This window comes from Ruditapes philippinarum, unplaced genomic scaffold (assembly GCF_026571515.1).
Source record: "Ruditapes philippinarum isolate M1 unplaced genomic scaffold, ASM2657151v2 ctg3598_1_1_1_1, whole genome shotgun sequence".
Taxonomy (NCBI): Eukaryota; Metazoa; Mollusca; class Bivalvia; order Venerida; family Veneridae; genus Ruditapes; species Ruditapes philippinarum.
The window spans coordinates 174,362-195,416 of NW_026862647.1; the positions used below are offsets into that span (position 1 = coordinate 174,362).

The following is a 21,055-nucleotide window of genomic DNA, read 5'->3' on the forward strand; positions in this document are numbered from 1 at the left end:
TGTGTTCATAATATTTTAATTTTTTATTAACAGAAGACTTTTGCTTATGTTAGAATCATAACAATGTACATGTATTACACACTTTTGCTTATGTAATAATCAAAACAATGTATTATAATAAAATAAATGGAAAGCAAATATAATTGGTCTAGGTAATTGGACAGGTGCACTTGTTAAATTTTAGATAAACATTTCTTTTTTTACAAAATTTTAAGTAAAATCACCACTAACTTCTAGCAACTTTGCCTTGCATCTAAATAAAATATTTTCTCACAAATATATTTCAAACAAATTAAGTTGAAATTACAATTTTTTTTAACAACTTTTACAAATTTTCAGAATATACATACATAATCTTATTCATTACAAATAATCACTTTTTCTTTGACTTCCTTTTCCTCCTTCTAGAGGAACTAGATTTAACAACTGTCTCATTAGCCTGTTTAGTTTGACTATGCTCCATTGTCCCAGTCATTGTACTATTAGTCACTTCTGCTCTCATCTTTTTATCTTTTTTCTTTTTTATCTTCATAGCAGACTGATTACTTAACCCTAACTGCATATCACTTGTCCTTTGTACATCTTCTAGTTCATTCTTCAACCAATTTTGACCACTTTCTTCTTGTGCTACAACACCTTGTTTGTTACCTTTATCCTCTTTCTGACCAGAATTTAGCTCCATTTTTGTTTTAACTTTTGCTACCATAGGTGTAAGATTGAGCTTTACTATCAATTCACTTAAAGGTCCTCTTACTTTTTCCAAGAATATTTGTTCTGTTTTTAATCCTGTAGTTTTATTTTTCATTGAATTTCTCCATTTACCTATGTTTTTCAATATCTTTTTCTTCCCCACATTTGAAAAGCTACAGCAAGTTTCACAAATTTTAAAAGTCCCAGTCTTTATTTGCTGAACAAAATTGTCAAAATCTTCTGAAGTTTGAAGAACATTTTGTAAATGGGCTTTCACATCAGTCACACTACTAATATCAAAATCTGCCACTTTTGCAGGCACTTTATGTTCTATGCTACCATTATCTTTAAAGTTCACATCTAATGATTTATGCATTTTACCCATTTCATTATCCTCATCTCCTGATCTAACATTTGAGTCAGAATCTGACTCTCTGGTAGATTCTATTTTCATTATTGTGTCACCTTTATTACTAGTCTTTTCTGGTTTTATCAATATTTTCTGCTTCTTTTTTGTTGAAGTTTCTGTTTCATCACCATAACCTTTATCATCCTTCTCAATTTTCCTTTTATTTCTATACATTGCTACAGCACTATCAGTGACAGTAGAGGTTTTGTTTTGTAGATTATCTGATTCTTCAACAACGGTCTTTCTCCGTATTGGTTCTAAATGAGAAAAAAATTGAATGTAAATTGGTCAATTCAACAAGGGTAAAATAAAGATATATATTTGAATGTCTTAAATTGGTAAACTGTTTGTTTCTATCTTGATTAACTTGTATCAAAGAACATATAACACTATATCTAATAAAATGTTTTTATAAAATTTATACACAGTAAAAAAATAAATTGTTTCTGTAACACTAAGGAAGATACTTCGTGAATTTCAAGTAAAAAATACCTTATCACTAATAAAGGCATACAACAATTAATTAAACACACCTCAATGTCATTAGATCAAAAACTAAAACAGTTCATCTGCCATTTTCAAAATTGTATATAGTGTTTGGTTCTGACTATGAAAGTAGCAAAGATGTAAGTGGCAACATTTTCACATTCTGGCAGGAGTTAAAATAACATATTTAAAATCATCATAAGTATTATAGAAATAAATTTCAGGACTAGGTATTGTTAAGAATTTATATTGGGGTCAAAATTGTCTCCTAGGATACATGTTATTCAGATTAGACTTCCAATCCGTTACCAGTGTCAATGCTGACATGGCAAGACAGACCATTCTAAAGGCTTTCCTTGACCTATGAACTTTTAAAACTGTAAAATGTTGTATAATGTTGTAAAATGCAAAAAAAAGGAAGGAAGAAAATAACAAATGATATACCTCCAATATCTTCCTGATCAGCTGATTCTAAAAACTGAACATTTGCAGGTAAACTCCCACTTGATTTTTCACCTTCAACACTTTCCATCAAGTTTCTAAAATATACAGAAAATCAAATACAGAACTAACATTTAGGGGCTTGATTACAACCATGACCTTCAGTAAACAAGCTTCACAACTTCATTTTTCAACAGAATTTTACCTTGTACTTTGTAGGATGCATACCCACAGAAGCTAGGTACCAGTAATTAAGGCTAAAAACATTACCCACCTATGTCCTTTCAACAGGTAAAAGATATTTCCAAACTTATAAGATAATGTTTTTCTTTATTGTTGTTTGCTTTACTGTAACAATCATTTTAAACATGACTTCTCAATAATGAAATGTTCAGATTAATATCTGTCATATGTTGCCAGATTAAATTATGTCTTTGTTGTGATTCAATTTGGAATATATGTCCCGAGGGGACCTGCCCATTAAGCAGTAATGTCAAATAAGGCTTAGAAACACCAGTCTGATATGCAAGAAGTGTCTATCATGTTTTCCATATTGAAATGAATGAACCAAAAACAACATGTATCCTATATTCATAATTTTATCTGCTATAACACAACAGAAACTAATATGAGTGGAACACTTTTGAAACATGTCTAACATTAAAGTCATTTCTATATTTTTTTTTTTAGATCAAGTTTTAACGTCAAACCAACATGGTTTAGGTGCAATGATCAAAGCTTTCCCTGTAGCAGAACACCTGTGTAGAACCACTATTTTTAGTATGTGTACGCTAGTTGGATACCTTACTTTTACAAAATACAATGTATCATTGCTCATTAATTTTAGAATAATATCCAGAACAGCTGTGTTTTGAGAAATAGTTAATATACACTTATTGAGAATACTACATACTGCTCAGGTTGTTCTGTTTCTTTGAATTGTTCTGATAACCATGCTGTAAGATCTTTTGGTAATTCGTCTTTCTGTAACTAATAATCAGTAAATATTTTAGTAATGTCTGAGTGTGAATTAAGAAATAATATATCCCAAACTGTGATTTTATTGCTCATTAAAATCACTGTTTGGAGTTCTAATGCGAGGAATTATATCGCTAGGGCTACGCACTAGTGATATAATGATGCACATCTGAACGACAAACAGTGATTTTATCAAGCAATAAAATCACCGATTTGGATATATTATTTCGATTCTAACACAACATCAACAGATAAATGCTGCCGTACCTGATATTAAGCTAAATTGCGCCTAATTTGTTTCTGTACTTATTGTCAGTGCGTCACGTTTTTAGTGGTTACATCACGTGTATAATTATTACGTCACATGTCTAAATATAGAACGTCAAACAGTGATTTTATAGCATAACGCACACTTTCGGTTCTTCTTTGTTCAATAGGGAAAACTAAGGGTCGTGTTAGAATAATGTATAACATATCACTATTTTAGACATGTTGGCATGTATCAATGTGATATGGAATCCGAGATAAAAAATCCCATATGGCTGTAAAATAATAAATATAAAAATAAACAAGAATGAAATTAGAGTAATGAAAGACTGTCTTGAATATCAATAAATGTTCTTTGAAATTTTCATTGCTGATACGAAGTCACTAAAAAAGCATCATAAATATTTTTTCCACCACAAAGAAAATATCTGCAGAACAAAGAAAACACAAATCTATCATAATTATGTTTCCACTTACATAGAATATACATTACAAATCAATAATATATACATACCCATGGTACAGCTGTAGGTTTAAAGAAAGACAGACAACTATATAACCTACGATACCAATTACAAACATACAATCCTAGTGAATTACAAACATACCTGAAATAAAAACATTTCAAATTAAAGGACAGAAAGAATATACAACAAGAGCCACCGCCGGGGGGGGGGCAACGCTTGACTTTTTACTTTTTCTAAACGCAAACATAGAAAGGTTTGAACATATATTAACGTTTCCTTTTTATAAATTTAGTTGGTCTGTCTTGTCACATTAGTTTTGTTTATATATTTTATATATATATGAATAGAAACATTAAGCATATTTCTAAAAATAGCAACAGTAAGCAATTTCTTAAAATAGCAACATGATGCAATTTCTAAAAATAGAAAAAATGATGCAATTTCTAAAAATAGAAAAAAAATGCCATAATTTCTAAAAATAAAAAAATGACGCAATTTCTAAAAATAGCAACAATGATGCAATTTCTAAAAATAGAAAAATTGACGCAATTTCTAAAAATAGCAACAATTTCTAAAAATAGCAACAATGACGCAATTTCTAAAAAAAGAAAAAAATGACGAAATTTCTAAATATAGAAAAAATGACGCAATTTCTAAAAATAGAATCTAAAAATAGAAAAAAATGACGCAATTTCTAAAAGTAGAAAAAATGACGCAATTTCTAAAAATAGAAAAAAAAAATGACGCAATTTCTAAAAACAGAAAAAAATGACGCAATTTCTAAAAATAGAAAAAATGACTTAACTTCTAAAAATAGAAAAAAATGACGCAATTTCTAAAAATAGAAAAAAAATGACGCAATTTCTAAAAATAGAAAAAAATGACGCAATTTCTAAAAATAGAAAAAAATGACGTAATTTCTAAAAATAGAAAAAAATGACACAATTTCTAAAAATAGAAAAAATGACGCAATTTCTAAAAAATAGCAACAATGACGCAATTTCTAAAAATAGAAAAAAATGACGCAATTTCTAAAAATAGAAAAAAATGACGTAATTTCTAAAAATAGAAAAAAATGACACAATTTCTAAAAATAGAAAAAATGACGCAATTTCTAAAAATAGCAACAATGACGCAATTTCTAAAAATAGAAAAAAATGACGCAGTTTCTAAAAATAGAAAAAAATGACGCAATTTCTAAAAATAGAAAAACAAGAGGGCCATGATGGCCCTAGATCGCTCACCTGAATTATCAAACTCATCCAAACAATTACCTAGACAAGCATTCTGACCAAGTCTCATGACAGGTGAGTCAAAAATGTGACCACTACAGTGTTAACAAGGATTATCCATATTTGAGCAGTGCGACCTAGTTTTTTACCCAGGTGACACATATTCAAACTTGACCTAGAAATCATCAAAACAAACTTTCAGACCAATTTCCAGGATACTTGGATCAAAACAGTAGCAACTAGAGTGTTAACAAGATTTTTCTATTTTTAGCTCCGGTGACCTAGTTTCACATGCGATTTCGAACTCATCCAAGCAATTACCTAGACAAACATCCTGACCAAGTTTGATGATAATTGAGTCGAAAATGTGACCACTAGAATGTTAACAAGGTTTTTCCATATTTGGGCGGTGTGACCTAGTTTTTCATCCAAGATGACCCATGTTCGATCTTGACTTAGAAATCATCAAAACAAACTTTCAGACCAATTAACAGAATATTTGGATCACAACAGTAGCCACTAGAGTGTTAACAAGATTTTTTCTATTTTTAGCTCCTGTGACCTAGTTTTTCATCCGAAATGTCCCATGTTCGATTTATTCCCAGCAATGACCTAGACAAGTTTCCTGACCAAGTTTGATGACAATTGAGTCAAAATTGTGACCACTAGAGTGTTAACAAGGTTTTTCTATTTTTAGCTCCTGTGACCTAGTTTTTCATCCGAGATGACCCATGTTCGAACTCATCCGAGCTATCACCTAGACAAGCATCTTGATCAAGTTTGATGATGATTGATGCAAAAATGTGACCGCTAAAGTGTTAACAAGGTTTTTCTATTTTTAGCTCTGGTGACCTACTTTTTCATCCGAGATGACCCATGTTCGAACTCATCCAAGCTATCAACTAGATAAGCATCCTGACCAAGTTTGATGATGATTGATGCAAAAATGTGACCACTAGAGTGTTCACAAGGTTTTTCTATTTATAGCTCCGGTGACCTAGTTTTTTCATCCGAGATGACCCATATTCGAACTCATCCGAGCTATTATCTAAACAAGCATCCTGACAAAGTTTGATGATGATTGGGTCAAAAATGTGACCACTAGAGTGTTCACAAGGTTTTTCTATTTTTAGCTCCTGTGACCTAGTTTTTCATCAGAGATGACCCATATTCGAACTCATCCAAGCAATTGACTAGACAAGCATTCTGACCAAGTTTGATGATGATTGGTTCAAAAATGTGACCACTAGAGTGTTCACAAGGTTTTTCTATTTATAGCTCCTGTGACCTACTTTTTCATCCGAGATGACCCATGTTCGAACTCATCCAAGCTATCACCTAGACAAACATCCTGACCAAGTTTGATGATGATTGGGTCAAAAATGTGACCTCTAGAGTGTTCACAAGGTTTTTCTATTTTTAGCTCTTGTGACCTTGTTTTTCATCCGAGATGACCCATGTTCGAACTCATCCGAGCTTTCAACTAGATAAGCATCCTGACCAAGTTTGATGATGATTGAGGCAAAAATGCGACCGCTAGAGTGTTCACAAGTAATTGTGGACGGCCGGACGGACGACGGACGACGGACGACGGACGACGGACATTCACCGATCCTAAAAGCTCACCCTGAGCAAGCTCAGGTGAGCTAAAAACTAGAAATGTGTCCATAGGACACGGATGCCCCCACACACCACTGTTCTGTCAATCTTATGACTCTAGGTCAAATATTTTTTGGACTACATGTGCCACAAGTTGAAAACTAAAAAATCAACAAAGGCCATAATTCTGTTAAACTTGGTCGCAGCAAAAATTCCTACCTTTACTACCATCTACACATTAAGGTTTGTTAATCCCTGGAAGTTTAAGCAAAATCTGCCATCCGGTTTAAGAGGAGTTGCAATCACAAATTTCTACATAGTATATAATGAAAAAAACAACAAAGGGCCATAATTCTGTTAAATTTGGTTGCAGCGAAAATTCCTTCCTTTACTGCCATCTACACATAAAGGTTGTTCATCCTTGGAAGTTTAAGCAAAATCTGCCATCCGGTTTAAGAGGAGTTGCATTCACAAAATTTCTATATAGTATATAGTGAAAAAATCAACAAAGGGCCATAATTCTGTAAAGTTTGGTCGCAGCAAAAATTCCTTCCTTTACTACCATCTTCACCTTAAGGTTGTTCATCCCTGTAAGTTTAAGCAAAATCTGCCATGCGGTTTAAGAGGAGTTGCATTCACAAAATTTCTACATAGTATATAGTGAAAAAATCAACAAAGGGCCATAATTCTGTTAAATTTGGTCGCAGCAAAAATTCCTTCCTTTACTACCATCTACACATTAAGGTTGTTCATCCCTGTAAGTTTAAGCAAAATCTGCCATGCGGTTTAAGAGGAGTTGCGTTCACAAAATTTCTTCATAGTATCTAGTGAAAAAATCAACAAAGGGCCATAATTCTGTTAAATTTGGTCGCAGCGAAAATTCCTTCCTTTACTACCATCTACACATTAAGGTTGTTCATCCCTGTAAGTTTAAGCAAAATCTGCCATCCGGTTTAAGAGGAGTTGCGTTCACAAGATTTCGGGACGTACGGACGGACTGACGGACGGACTGACAGACTGACACTCGGACGGACAAGTGCAACGCTATATGCTCCCACTCTGTGGGGGCATAATGACGCAATTCCTAAAAATAGAACAAATGACGCAATTTATATATATATGTGTGTATATATATATATATACATGCATATATATATATATATATATATACACAAACACATTTATATATATATATATATGTATATATATATATATATATATATATACATGCATATACAGTTGACTCTCAATAAGTCAAAATCGCTTTACTCAAAATTCCGCGTTTAGTCGAAGAATTTCTAAAGTCCCGTCAAATTTCCTTCTTTATCTTTGTATTTTAACTCCGCATAGGTCAAATTTTGACTAACCGAGACTCCTGTTTAGTCGAAAAGAAAATTTGGTCCCGTCAATTAAAGTCCAACATATTTTCATCTCAATTAGTCGAAGTGTGAAATCAGCCGACTGATCAAAGGTCGGCGACATCAAGGTGAGATGTTGTCACTCGTGATTTACACGTTTCATAGAAATTTTTAATTGCCGGTCATCATGTATTATTAACACGTCGTATAAGTGGCTTTAATCCGTTTCAGCACTTAATTGGTTTTAACAGTTAGATAACTAAATTAAAATTTGATTACATTTCTTTAAGAAAGTTGACTCGTGCAAGCCTGACGGGTGTTAGTCAAATAACAGCCTAGGTATTGATGTGTGTTATCAACGTAAATGACATTTGTATAATTAATGTTCCGTCATTTTGCATACATTAATTTGCACTTCCGGTTCACGATAGTTGCTACTTTCGTTTTCGTCCGATGATCAATTAAATCAAATATAATTGTGTGTTTATGTTTCACTATTAATATACATGTATTAAATTTTGAATGATATATTTTTGTTCATCTATAATTTGTAGTTGTACGTGATTAACCGTCATTTCAACGGTTAAATATTGCAGCATTGCCGCTAACAACAATAACAAACCTACTTCTTTGCACATTTAATCAGGTACATGTACGAATGTCAACGTAATGGCGGCAGTTCCACGTTACTCAAATTCCGTTTCTCTCGAAGTAAAATGCCCAGTCCCTTGGATTTCGAGTAACCGAGAGTCAACTGTATATATTCAAAAAAAAAAAAAAAATAAAAAAAAAAATAAATATATATATATATATATATTCTATTTATATTTCTATATTTTATGAATATATACACATGTATATATATGTATATATATATTTGATATATATATATATTTGATATATATATATAATATATATATATATATATATATATGATATATATATATACACACACACACACACACACACACAATTTATTTATATATATATAATACATATACTATACATACACACACACCAATAAATGCACAATCTGAGAATATTCAGTAATATAACCTTCAAGGTCAAGGTCATTAAAGAGCCCAAGCAAATTTGGGTTTGATAAACAACAAGGTCTGGTCCTTAAGAATGTTCTGTTATAATATGAAGTTTATCCCTTCAAAAATAGCAAAGTTACAGTCAGTTACACACACACACATTTATATATATATATAATACATATACTATACATACACACACACCAATAAATGCACAATCTGAGAATATTCAGTAATATAACCTTTAAGGTCAAGGTCATTAAAGAGCCCAAGCAAATTTGGGTTTGATAAACAACAAGGTCTGGTCCTTAAGAATGTTCTGTTATAATATGAAGTTTATCCCTTCAAAAATAGCAAAGTTACAGTCAGTTACCGCCAAAACAATGAAAATTTCAATAATTTGACCTTCAAAGACAATGTCATTAATGAGTGAAGGTCAAGGTCTTTCGGTATATTTTTAACAGTTATCTTTGAAGATTATTATGTTCAAGTTTGAAGACAATCCATTCAAAAATAACAAAGTTACAGCCAATAATAGCCAAAAAAATGAACATTTCAATAATTTGACCTTCAAAGTCAAGGTCATTGATGAGTGAAGGTCAAGGTCTGACTGGTTATTTTTAAGGGATATCCTTGAAGATTATTATGTTCAAGTTTGAAGACAATCCATTCAAAAATAACAAAGTTACAGCCAATAACAGCATGAACAAGCAAAAATTGGACTTTTAACCTTGAAGGTCAAGGTCATTTATGGATGAAGATCAAGGTTAGTGTGGTCTACTGAAAGGTATTGTCCCAAGGGTTGTTGTGGCCAAGTATGAAGACAATACACCAAGAAATAAAAAAGTTATGATCCAGGTACAAGTTTTCGGACGGCAACGGCAACGGCAACGGCAAAGGCAACGCCGACCTGACTATAACAATACCTCTACTTTTAAAAAAAAAAAAAAAAAGTCGAGCTAAAAATGTATATATATACAATAAATTCACATTTTTTCTTCAGACTTATGAATAAAGGTCAAACCTTGGAATTAATTTGTATTCAATCAACAATTTAGTATTCCCCCCACAGCAGGAAAGATTATTTTGGCTAACCATGGTTATTACAAACTTAAAGCAACACCAGGAGTCAAAACCACCTTACTATCTGGAGCTAAGAGATGCATAGACTTCAGTAATTCAAACCCATTTTGTTGCCTTTACCATCACACAGAGATAAATATTTGCTGCAATTCTGATTCATCAACTTTAAAAGGCAACCCCTCAGCCACAAGAGGGTAATATAAACATTAAACAATTAATATATATACATGTAAATATATGTATAGTAGGGAAACAATATCCTGGATCCTGTATCATACCTGAATGGAAAATTTGAAAGGACTTCAATGATCAATCAAACAATTTCCTGTTACCATTGAAAAGAGATTTATTTTCAAGCACATAAATTACCGGCAATGTACATGTTTTCCTTGTAAATAAGAACTATTTGAGCCTTGCCATGACAAAACCAATATAATGGGTTTGCGACCAGCATGGATCCAGACCGGCCTGCGCATCTGCGCAGTCTGATCAGGATCCATGCTGTTCGCTATCAGTTTCTCTACTTGTAATAGAGTTGGTAAGCAAACAGCATGGATCCTGATCAGACTGCGCGGATGCGCAGGCTGGTCTGGATCCATGCTGTTCGCAAACCCATTATGTTGGTTTTGTGGTGACGCGGCTCATTTGTTTATTGACTTTAAGGCTTGAAGTACTCAAGTTGTGGCTTATAGAGTAAATGGGTCCATCCTCTACAGCAAGGAAGCAATGTATATCATCATAAACCAACTTGAAACATTTTTCACCATCTTTTTGATATTTGTACCAGTTTTACTCATAATTTATGGAGTATTGTTTTAAAGAAAGCATAGGAGGATATTTGTTTCATTCAGTCTTATATAATTATACAAATATATGTCACAATATATTACATGTAAGTGAAAAACAAAGTGTCATATTTTTATGAGTGGCATAGTCATGAGTCAAAATGTAGCAGGTGTTTTCATATATAAGGTTAACTTGATCTTCTGATTCTTGATGTTTAACAAACATATGATGCTTTTTTTAATCATTTTAACTTTATAATTGAAATCTGATCTGTCACTCTGTGCCACATACTGTCATGTGCTCTCCTTAAAGACATTGAAAACTAACTTTTTTTTTTTACTAAATTTTATCATACATGTACTGTGGGCAAATGTTCATGTGATTCAGACTGAAGTAAACATAACTCTGGATTGAACAAGCAACTGAGTAGCTTAGTCACATTAGTACAATAACTGGTTAACTCTTATTAGATTTAGAAAGACTTAACCCTACTTAACTACACTAGATGACAATTATGAACCAGTACTAAAGACAAGAAACATCAACACTAACCAGATCCTGGAGATTAAGGCAAGCATCAACAAGTTCTGTGGTATCATGTTACCAAGCTCAAGATGTTGTCTCACATGACTGATTATATTGTTAAAGATATTTTGTATTCAAGTTTTCATGTACATTTATCTAAAATTACTTTAAAGCAGCATGCCTCAAGATTCCTACTGATTTTCATGAAAGTTTTTAAAATGTATTTATAAGTAAACGGCACTGACAACCCATGTACATAACTATAAAATGACCAAAATATGCAAAAAAAGCCCTTACAGCATTAGTAACGCAGAAGAAATATTATGAAAAGTACTAAAAATCGGTCATTAATTGCGCATTTTATGGAAATTATTACTTTTATCTTAAATATTCTTGAAATATTGTGCCTACTCTGGAGGTATGCAGCTTTAATGGACCTGTCCTGCTTTGTGTCACCTGTTCATCAGCAGGGAGTTATTATTCATGAGATTTACAATAAAGCAGCCAAAATTACATATGTATCATTAACAAGTTGAACTATATAGTTTGCTTGTTTTCTGTTTTTTACCCCAATTACTATACATTTGTATATGGTCATGTCTCGGCAGTTGATCCATCTAACCTGCTTTCCTGGATAAATAACAAAGTAATAACCCTCTGCAAGTGACCAACTACTAATCTCACATGATCAACACTCAGAGACAAATGACCATTAGAGTCAATGTCAAGATCAATCGTCATAGTGAAATTATGCCTTCACTGATGACCTAACCAGCGATCCCTTAATAACTAATCTGATGCTGTCCCTATTGAGATAAGCCGGCAGAATTGAGCTGTCACAAGCTCATACTTATAATGCAGATTCTAAAAGTCTAACCTGGTCAGACTGTACAGCTATGACAGCTGGCCTGGCCCTGTACTGGTAGTGTATGCACAGATATCTCCTCTTTATCCAAAAGGTTAAATGTTGAAAAAATTTCAATAAGTCTGATAGAAAACTAACACTGGCACATGATTGCACGTTTTGTGTTGTTTCTGGGTTTTTTTTGTTTTTTTTTACAAAAAATAGGTGATTCAAAAACTTTGATGAGCAATGTAGTGTTTCCTGGAAAAAAAAACAGCAGATAGTTATAACAGCAATTGATACTGTAAGTAAAATTCAGTCTAATATGTAACATATGGTAAGGATACAGGAATGTTTTCTGGCAGTATAGTACAGTTTGTCGAAGCAAGGCACCAATCCCCTGTAACATGACAAGCTGATGTTCAAGCACTTGGCGGGATGGAAAATAAAATTCTGTATCATCTCGATTACAGGAAGACCTGGGAAATATTTATCATTTATTTAAAAATTAATTCTTTAAGCTATATAATATACAACCAGAATTACTCAAACAAGTGTAGGTAGATTATGCACCAAATAATTGTTCATTTTGTAAAACATGCAATATGATGTTTAATTATGGAAAGTTTTTAAAAAGCTGTATTAAAGTTCCATACTCAATCTGTAAAGTTTTTTTTATGCAAATGAAATGTTTATATACAAAATATTTTTAAACTAAGAAATAAATTCTTTTAGCTTATATCAAATCAATGTTATGATTTTATATGTGATAGAATTTATCTCCAGAAGTGTATGAAAGTAAAATAATAGGTATTAACTATAAAATTCTCTACATAAAGCGCTCAGTAAAAGACGTCAAATGGCCTTAGATATAGAGTGTCATGCATCCAATGCTCAAGCCCATAAACTTGAGGTCTATAGTATAGACTTTGTTTTCCCTTTTAAGATTTCAATGTAAGATAGTCCTGGAGTTTAATAAATACCTATCAACAAGCTGTAATGACTCGGTCATTTGTTTCTCAATGTTAACACCTTCCAGTCGCTTCATACAGGTATGAACCTGCAAAATATATCATTAATTTAACCCCTTAACTCCAACCAGTCGCCATACAGGTATGAACCTGCAAAATGTTAATAATTATGCTTTTTTTATCCAAATTTTCCTTTTTGTCAATGACTGCATCCAACTCTGCAGTTTTGTTTGAATCAAGGCTAATTACCAATAAGTAACATGCCAAAGACAGATTGCAAATATATGCATAAAATTGAAAAAAGGTTTAGACTTAGCTATTTATTTAGAAAACTACAGAAAACATCTTAATGATAATAATGGTAAAGTTAATTTAATATGACAAAGAGATATGTCATAATAGTACAAACCTGCTTTAAAGTTTTCAGAGCTTTGTCAGACCGGAACTGATTTACAAGTTTGTAGATGATACGTTTAACCATGTAATGCTCCGTTGTCAGTAACTTCATATGATCACTGACCGATCCTTTTGATTTCTTCAAGAACATTCTTGCTCCATATAAAGATCCTGTATTAGAAAATATTGGGTTTATAGCCATGAACAATTTAATGACTTAAAAGCTTATGCATCTATCAACATTAAAATATTTCAATGATCTGCCTTATTTTAAAATATTTTGCTTTATTTTTAACCAATTTCATTTTGAATAATATTCTTCTTTAAGTATGTTTTCTTAATTTGAGGAATATCATACAAATGTTTCTTTTTTAAACCAACCTATTTCAGATTGTTTCAATGTGGTCTTTATTTCACAATACAATGGGGGCTTCAAAACTCGGCAATTCCACATTTTCTGTACTTCTGAAAATCAAACAGAGCCTTCATCTTACATACATACAAATACTATCTTTAAAAAAGTAAAATTAGAAATAACTATCTTCCATTATGAGATATAAAGCATCAAACAGATATAATAACCTCAATAGCGCTTATGCCACAACTTTCTCATCCAGAAAAACTTTCACATTCACAAGTTATTCACTTATACAATTTAACATATTTGGTCCAGTAATTTTCAGTAATATATAAGTGATGTTCACTTATACCAAAATATGCATAATGTAAGAGTACATCAATTCCCAGTATATCTTTTATGTGAACCTTTGCAGATTTGAAGACACTTATAAATCTGACAAATGTGTTGTATGTGTTGTCAATAGTAAGAGCAAATCCTAGACAACATAAGTACATCATGATAACAGATATATCACACAAAAGCAAAATGGGTAACAACTTTAGACAAAACTCAAGACACATCCATAGCTCATTGCATGAATAACATACAAAAAGCAGCCATAAAGGGCAAACAATATATAATAGGTAGAGGAATTGATGGTGCAGCAACTTGGATTCATCAAAGGAGGGCAATCTCCTGGATAAGACCCCTATGTATATTTCAGAAGTAAAACTTTTATACAATACACTATAGAAAACGGAATGAACCTTATATATACTCCTGGTTTAAACCACTGGGTCTATTCCAGGATATAGCCTGTAAATGGCGATTGGTTTGTATAGAAGTACAAACCAGACAAAAAGTGTTTTAAATTATTATCTGTTGTAAGAGCATACCCTTAAATACAATTCTTTTTATTTAACAAAAAAGAAGATAACAACCTTGTTACTTATACAAAAATTCAAGGACTGGCTCGAATGCTAGATTTTACAAATTCAATATTTACAATTTTGTACTCACATGATTTTTTTAAAAATATATTATAATTTATTTCTACAGAATATTCAAGACGGTTTATTAAAATTCAAGAAATCATTTAATTCAAATTATGGCGAAAACACTTTAGCAAAACATGTGCAGATCTATTAAGCTTAATTTAGCACGGAGTTCGCAGGATTACGTATCCGAAAAAAAATAGACAAAATACACTCAACTTTCATGATTACCTACTATCGTTTTCAATCAGGGAAACATGTTCATAATCATATGAGTTTGGCCTTTAAATAGATCCGAATGGCTGCAAAGCAAATATGGTCGATGTCATTTCCATTTAAGGAAATAATCCGCAGTTTTCTGATGTTGTTTACGTCTAACCACGTTGTCATTAAAACAGACTGCGTTCCGTGTTTCACAAGTTATCAGAGCGTCTCGGAGATTTTGAAATAATCCAGTCTACGCATTCGGATACATTTGCATGTGCTCGTTCAACCGGAACAAGATTACTAAGTAGGAAGTTAGTGCAGTTTCAGAGATGTTTTTACTTGCAAAAACATGTGAATATTATTAATTTGGAAGTTCATTGTGTTTATGCATTCAGAATGAAGCGTGTTGGATATTGGATGAGTGAGAAGAAGAGCAAAAAGCTCAACTTTGAAGAGCATGTGGATATGTTCAGGTATAAACCAGTTTAGTGGAGTCGTTTATTTATTGTGGTTGTTGTGTACGTTAATATTTGAAAGGCTGTGAGTGTCTGAACACATACAATTTCAGTTATTATTCTACGTAATTACTACTATCTGAATTTCATTAAATGTGAATTTGTGTCTTAGGCAATATCATAATGTGTTGGTGCTATAATTTATTAATGTATCCTAGTTACTAAGTATTTAATTAAATTGGTATTAAATAAAAAAAAAATCTATTTTCCTTTCAGTTACTGAGTTAGTTTTTAAGTTAAGTTATTTGCATCTCCCAATCTATCATTTTCCTTTCAGTTAGTAAAGTTATTTGCATCTCCCAATGTATCATTTTATAGAGATAAATTAACAATGAGATGTCTTTTTAATTTACAACTACAAGATATAGATATTGAAATAAGGGAAGAAGTTATATCTACACAAAATTGAGTGAAGCTCACAATTTTGAGGACTGAGACATCAGTTTCCTGGATGAGGCCCTGAAGTACATTTTGTGCATATTTGACTGTTCAAAGAAAAAGAAATTAACTTTAAGTTCTAATATTTGGATTTAGGCAATCAAACATATTTAATTTGATTAAAAAAAATAAAAAATCAATAATTATTATGTGAATTATATTAAGATCAATTAACTGTATTGAGTTGATAACCTATACAGCTATATATATTACATGTATAGCCAATATTTACAAGTAAGAATTCTTATTTCCAAACCTATCTAAATAAATATTAGCACCAAAAGATTTCATACAATTTTTGTTTTTAATTTTGTCTGTGGAAATTTTCTCTGTATTAAAGATCATACATTTTCTTATGGAAATAATTAGCTCAAGTCTTTGACCATCAATATATCTCTTGATAATAATAGATTAACTATTGTAAGAAATGGCCAAGGGCTTAATTACTAAAATTTTCAGTATTAACATAAATTCCAACAATATTAATAACTATCATTTAAGCCTTATTCTCCTAATACTGTAATTATTATGCAGACATTTCATAAAAATAAAGGTTGTGATTCAACAGCTTATCTCATGTGTAAAATTACAAAGACAGCAATAACTTTTCTTGATGTAAAAGTAGCAGCTGCACATACATGTACCAATTGCTTGAATGAATAAATTATAGAAATCTAGGCACATCATTGATAAAGGTTTTCTTTTTTTCTCATTTTTTTTTCTAAAATTAAATGGTCAATTCATACTGTTTCCTTGACAGCAGACATGCTTGTTTTTTTATCTTATTTTTTTTTTTTGGACAGAAGGGTTTAGTTGTAGAAACACATCATTTGACATTGATGTTCATTTTTTAGTAATTTTTTAATAAATTTGACAAAACAAAAATGTTTTGGTTTGGTGATTTTGGGTTATACAGAAAAAAAGATGGACAAAAGATATTATTTGCCCATGCCTGGAATAAATTTTCAGTTTCAGTGCTCACTTTCTTAGAAGTTAAATCATTAAAATGTAAATTAAAAAAGAGTATAAATGCACATAATATATGCATGTAAATTGATGAGTGCTTAAGTAGCATTGCTTAAAAGTGAGCAAGAGTTTGTTTCAAGTGTTACCGTAACATATTTTAGTAACCATATTTATAAATGTATAGCATTGTGTGACTTGTGCGTCATTGATTTAATTGTATGTCTGAATCATAAACTTGTTCTTATTTGAGTTTTTAAGTTTTCAAAAATTTTGAAACACAGTTATGTGGATATAAATAATTGAATAGAATATAAATTTTCAGATATAGGGATAATTGTGTATTAACATTATGGCTAGTATCTGCTTTAATGCCACTACCTTACAATTTGATTAGTAATAGAAATAAAAAAAGAAGATATTGTAGAATTACCATTATAAAATTTTCCTTTGATTGGGAAAAAAGTAGGGTTTAAATTTTTTTTTAACAGGTTTTTTTTCATCGACATAAATAGATGTGTTTTTGCAAAATTGGTTTTTTTTTTTTACTGCTGTTAAAAAAGAAATTTTTTTTAAAAAATTTTAGATTAGGGACATTTAAAGAGTTTCAAAGCCCCCGTTAAAAAATCCCCAAACCCCCCATTCTGATAAAAGTGGAACCCTTAAAAACCCCTGAAAAAAAAACTTGTCTTATAATAAGATAAATTTTATATTAAAAATTCGGTAGTGTAAAAAACTTGAAATAAACCACTTTTTCCCTCTTGTAAGTTTTTCTCTATACTTGAGTAAAATGTTAAATTTATGGAAAAATTTTGTAAAGCATATAGTTTTGAAATTTAACTAATATTTGAATTTTTTTGGAGGATCATCAAGGAAAAAAAATTAAAAAAATTAAGTTGGGGGGGGTTTAAAAAATTGGTTGGGGGGGTCAGTTTATTTACGGGTTTTTTACTTTATAATGCCTTTTTTAGTTATATCTTGTTAACTTCTTCGGGTTTTTTAATTTTTTAAAATTTTTTTTCAAAAAGTTTTTAAAAACTCCCAAACACAAATTTTTATATTATTTGGTAAATATCAATTTTCTAATGACTGTAAAGGGGTCTGTTTACTAAACTTCAAAGTAGAAAAACAATCTGTTATCAATATTATTACTGGTAGATTAATTTCCTCATAAATTTTTATAGATATTAAAAAGCTGGTATAGTAAATTTACAGAAAGATTTAATCCTTTTTATGTTATACTTGAGTGAATAGAAATTTTACAAGTTTCACAAATGTGTTGTTAATGGCCATAACTGATTCCGCAATGTTAATCAAATATCCATAATACCCTAACTGTTTGTTTAGCAACCAGAGTGTTAAGTCTAGATGTACGGGGTCTTGCTGGCTTACTTTGCCATAGACAGTTTTGTTGGAGACAGTTTGTCTAACACTCTTCATAATTCACTGCTGATTCAAGTAATTTATGTGTGGAAGTTTGCAGTTATTTGTTAGAAGATAAAAAGGTTTAAACTCACAGTAACTACACATGTACCCACCTGTAAATCACATGCTTAATACAATGTTACAAAGGGGTGTAAACCCCAAAGAGATGATTTCAGGTCTACAATAATCTAGCTATAAACAATGCCTTCCTAGTACATATGTCTTTATCCTAAATATTCTAATTTTAAAAATTTTTCCTATAAACAGGGGAAAAACTAAGTTATGTTTTTTTAAGGGACCCCACAGGGGTTTTTTAAATGCGGATTGTTTTTTTCAATGTTTGTCAATTTAATTTTGATGTGGTCTAGATAAAACTTTTTGGGTTGGGGTTGAAAATTTCAGATTGTTCACTACTCCAAATACTAATTCTAATCATGAATAAATAATACTCAAATTGGGCAAAGAGTAGCACAAAAGTATGATTTTCAATTTATTTCTGATTTCCTGATAATCTTTGCGTATCGTATTGTTCTGTTTAAAATGCCCCCAGTTAATCTACGTAAGAATTTATAATGTTATGTTTATTAATGGACCTCAGTGTCTCATCCTTTAATGTGCATGAGACATGCACAACAATTTTATCTGATTGTAAAGTTTTTTTTCTGTATCTACAGATGCTGCGGTTTTATGTATCTTTTTAATTATGTTAACTGCACTACATGTACTTATATAGACAAAATTCATTGGATTTCACATTTAAAAGATTGTATCCATTCGATGTTTAAAACATATTTATTAAAGTCGTTACCTTATTGCATAATAAGCCATGTTTTTTTTTTCTTATGTAGGCAAAAAAGTGAAATGTTGATTTGAACAGTTCATACACATCTAAACATTTAAAGGTTCTGTCTTATTAATTTAAATGTTTATGTTAAAAACCTATAAACCTACATGTAGTAGAATAACAAACAAAAATGAGTGCTTACATGAGATTTATGTCTTGTCAATTTATCAAAAGCTGTCTTATAATGGGTTGTTTTTATGGTAAACCTTTTTTTGTTGACTAGTTCTTCTGCAAAAATTTTGTAATTTACTACAAGAGGTTACATGTACTGAAGGAGGGGACTTAGATTTTTCTGATTAGTGCTGAACGATGTTTCATTTTGTTTAGAATTAAGTTAGGCTTGATATTTATCAATTATGAATTAATTTACACAGCTCAGGAGAAACTTTCACTGAATATACATTTTGTGCATATTAAACGGGTGAAGAATCGTACTTTTTGATGGGTAATACTATTTGAAGCTTATCTAAATAGTCAACTTTAATACTGAAACCTCCAAAGTTGGTTGGTAATGTTAAACATTCCAAAATTCAAAGCACTAGAAAGCTAGCTTTCAAAGAAAAAGAAATTCTCAGCAAGTTGAATATTTACAAAAAATGTACAGAAACAAATCACATGACCTACAAACTGAAGTATCAATATTGGCTTGTAAAGATTTTTTCTTAGTGTTCACCATGTTCCTGTACAGCAAATCAATGCTGGTGATTTGAGATAACCCTACTATGATGGTATGGAGGAATTTCTAGCCCAATATCTCTCTCTTGGGGGAATTCTGTTTCTTGTTAGGTTTAAGGATAAGCTTTTTTTATGTAATCTTCAATTTCTTGTAATAATAGTACTTCACAGATGTACAGATTTTAAGATGACTCATTTCCTGAAGTTAATATAGGTACTGTACATGTCTTCATTGCTTTTCTATTTAGAAAGTTACAACTTGAGTTCCCTTAAAATCCAAAAGACTAAAGAAATCGAAAAAACAGTAGCTTGAAACTTCCATGGTATTTGCAGGCTGTTGTAATAATTTGTAGGAAATATATTTTTTAAAGGCTTATTTAGTGTATGAAATTATTTTTTGTCCAATAGAATCGAGCATTGAAGTATTTCAAATGAATCATAACACATTTACATGTAAACCAACTAAATTTAATCAGTCTAGTAAATAGTAAGTGTTATAAATATTAGATAATAATGTCAAATACTAAATTGTGTGCCCCATTCTTGACCAAATAATGTATGAATGCTTATACTTATAAACACTTACCTATGCTTAATTGTAAGGTTTAGCGCAAGTCTAGTTGTTACATTGTTTCAGATACATGAATAATATTGATAATGTTTGTGAGTAGAATGTGACTGTGTAGTTTCTTAAGAGGTTACACTGTCGTGCTACATATAGGCGGGTTTTGAGTTTGATTCCAGTAAGTCCTCAACTATTAAAAAGAACTAGCAAGTCTTTATGATGAAACTCCATGGTAACTCTGACCTACAGTAAAGAACCAGTTGTTTCTTGTTGAATGGTGTATGCTGTAACCTTACTAAATAAACAGTATTATTGAGTGTACCACCCATATTTATGGGTTTTCAAGACTAGTGATAACATTAAAAATAAACATATATTGCTCTAACAGATATCCCCAGGTAACTACCTGTGCTGTTTAGCAAGTGACTACCTACTTCTCCACATGAATGGCTTTATAATACATATTGTTTTATTGTCAAAGAAGAAAAATGTGCCTCAGTCGAGAATCTTATGTTAATA

General features: G+C 31.2%; 2 protein-coding genes across 4 annotated transcripts in view; one reads left to right on the forward strand and one right to left on the reverse strand.

The window, feature by feature from the left end:
• On the reverse strand, positions 1-15,318 carry LOC132719704 (nucleolus and neural progenitor protein-like). Of its 2 annotated transcripts, none has more exons than XM_060703545.1 (10): positions 15,140-15,318; positions 13,951-14,034; positions 13,583-13,740; positions 13,186-13,262; positions 12,550-12,681; positions 11,386-11,463; positions 3,786-3,879; positions 2,940-3,016; positions 2,030-2,124; positions 1-1,356 (listed from the first exon to the last, which is right to left on the reverse strand). In XM_060703545.1, exons 2-10 carry the CDS (start codon positions 14,021-14,023, stop codon positions 374-376), a joined length of 1,767 nt encoding a protein of 588 aa, XP_060559528.1. In that variant the 5' UTR covers positions 14,024-14,034; positions 15,140-15,318; the 3' UTR covers positions 1-373. The 2 variants fall into 2 exon arrangements, with proteins under 2 accessions (XP_060559528.1, XP_060559527.1); XM_060703544.1 differs by having other exon boundaries at positions 15,136-15,318.
• A 50-nt stretch (positions 15,319-15,368) lies between these two features.
• Positions 15,369-21,055, forward strand: part of LOC132719706 (inositol-tetrakisphosphate 1-kinase-like) — a 53,568-nt gene continuing 47,881 nt past the window's right edge. For both annotated transcript variants that reach the window (XR_009624265.1, XM_060703546.1), the window contains exon 1: positions 15,369-15,584. Coding sequence is in view for 1 of the 2 variants with exons in the window: in XM_060703546.1 (XP_060559529.1) it covers positions 15,508-15,584 (77 nt within the window). In the remaining variant the exon portion in view is untranslated. The remainder of the gene's footprint in view (positions 15,585-21,055) is intronic.

What these genes read in the sequence shown, in the direction of transcription:
- LOC132719704 (XM_060703545.1), bottom strand. Translation starts at nt 14,023, where the DNA reads ATGTGGAATTGCCGAGTTTTGAAGCCCCCATTGTATTGTGAAATAAAG. An exon ending in TCATTACAGCTTGTTGATAG is followed by an intron (nt 12,682 to 13,185) that starts GTATTTATTAAA and finishes AATATTTCCCAG; the next exon opens with GTCTTCCTGTAATCGAGATG. An exon ending in TGATCAGGAAGATATTGGAG is followed by an intron (nt 1,357 to 2,029) that starts GTATATCATTTG and finishes TTTCTCATTTAG; the next exon opens with AACCAATACGGAGAAAGACC.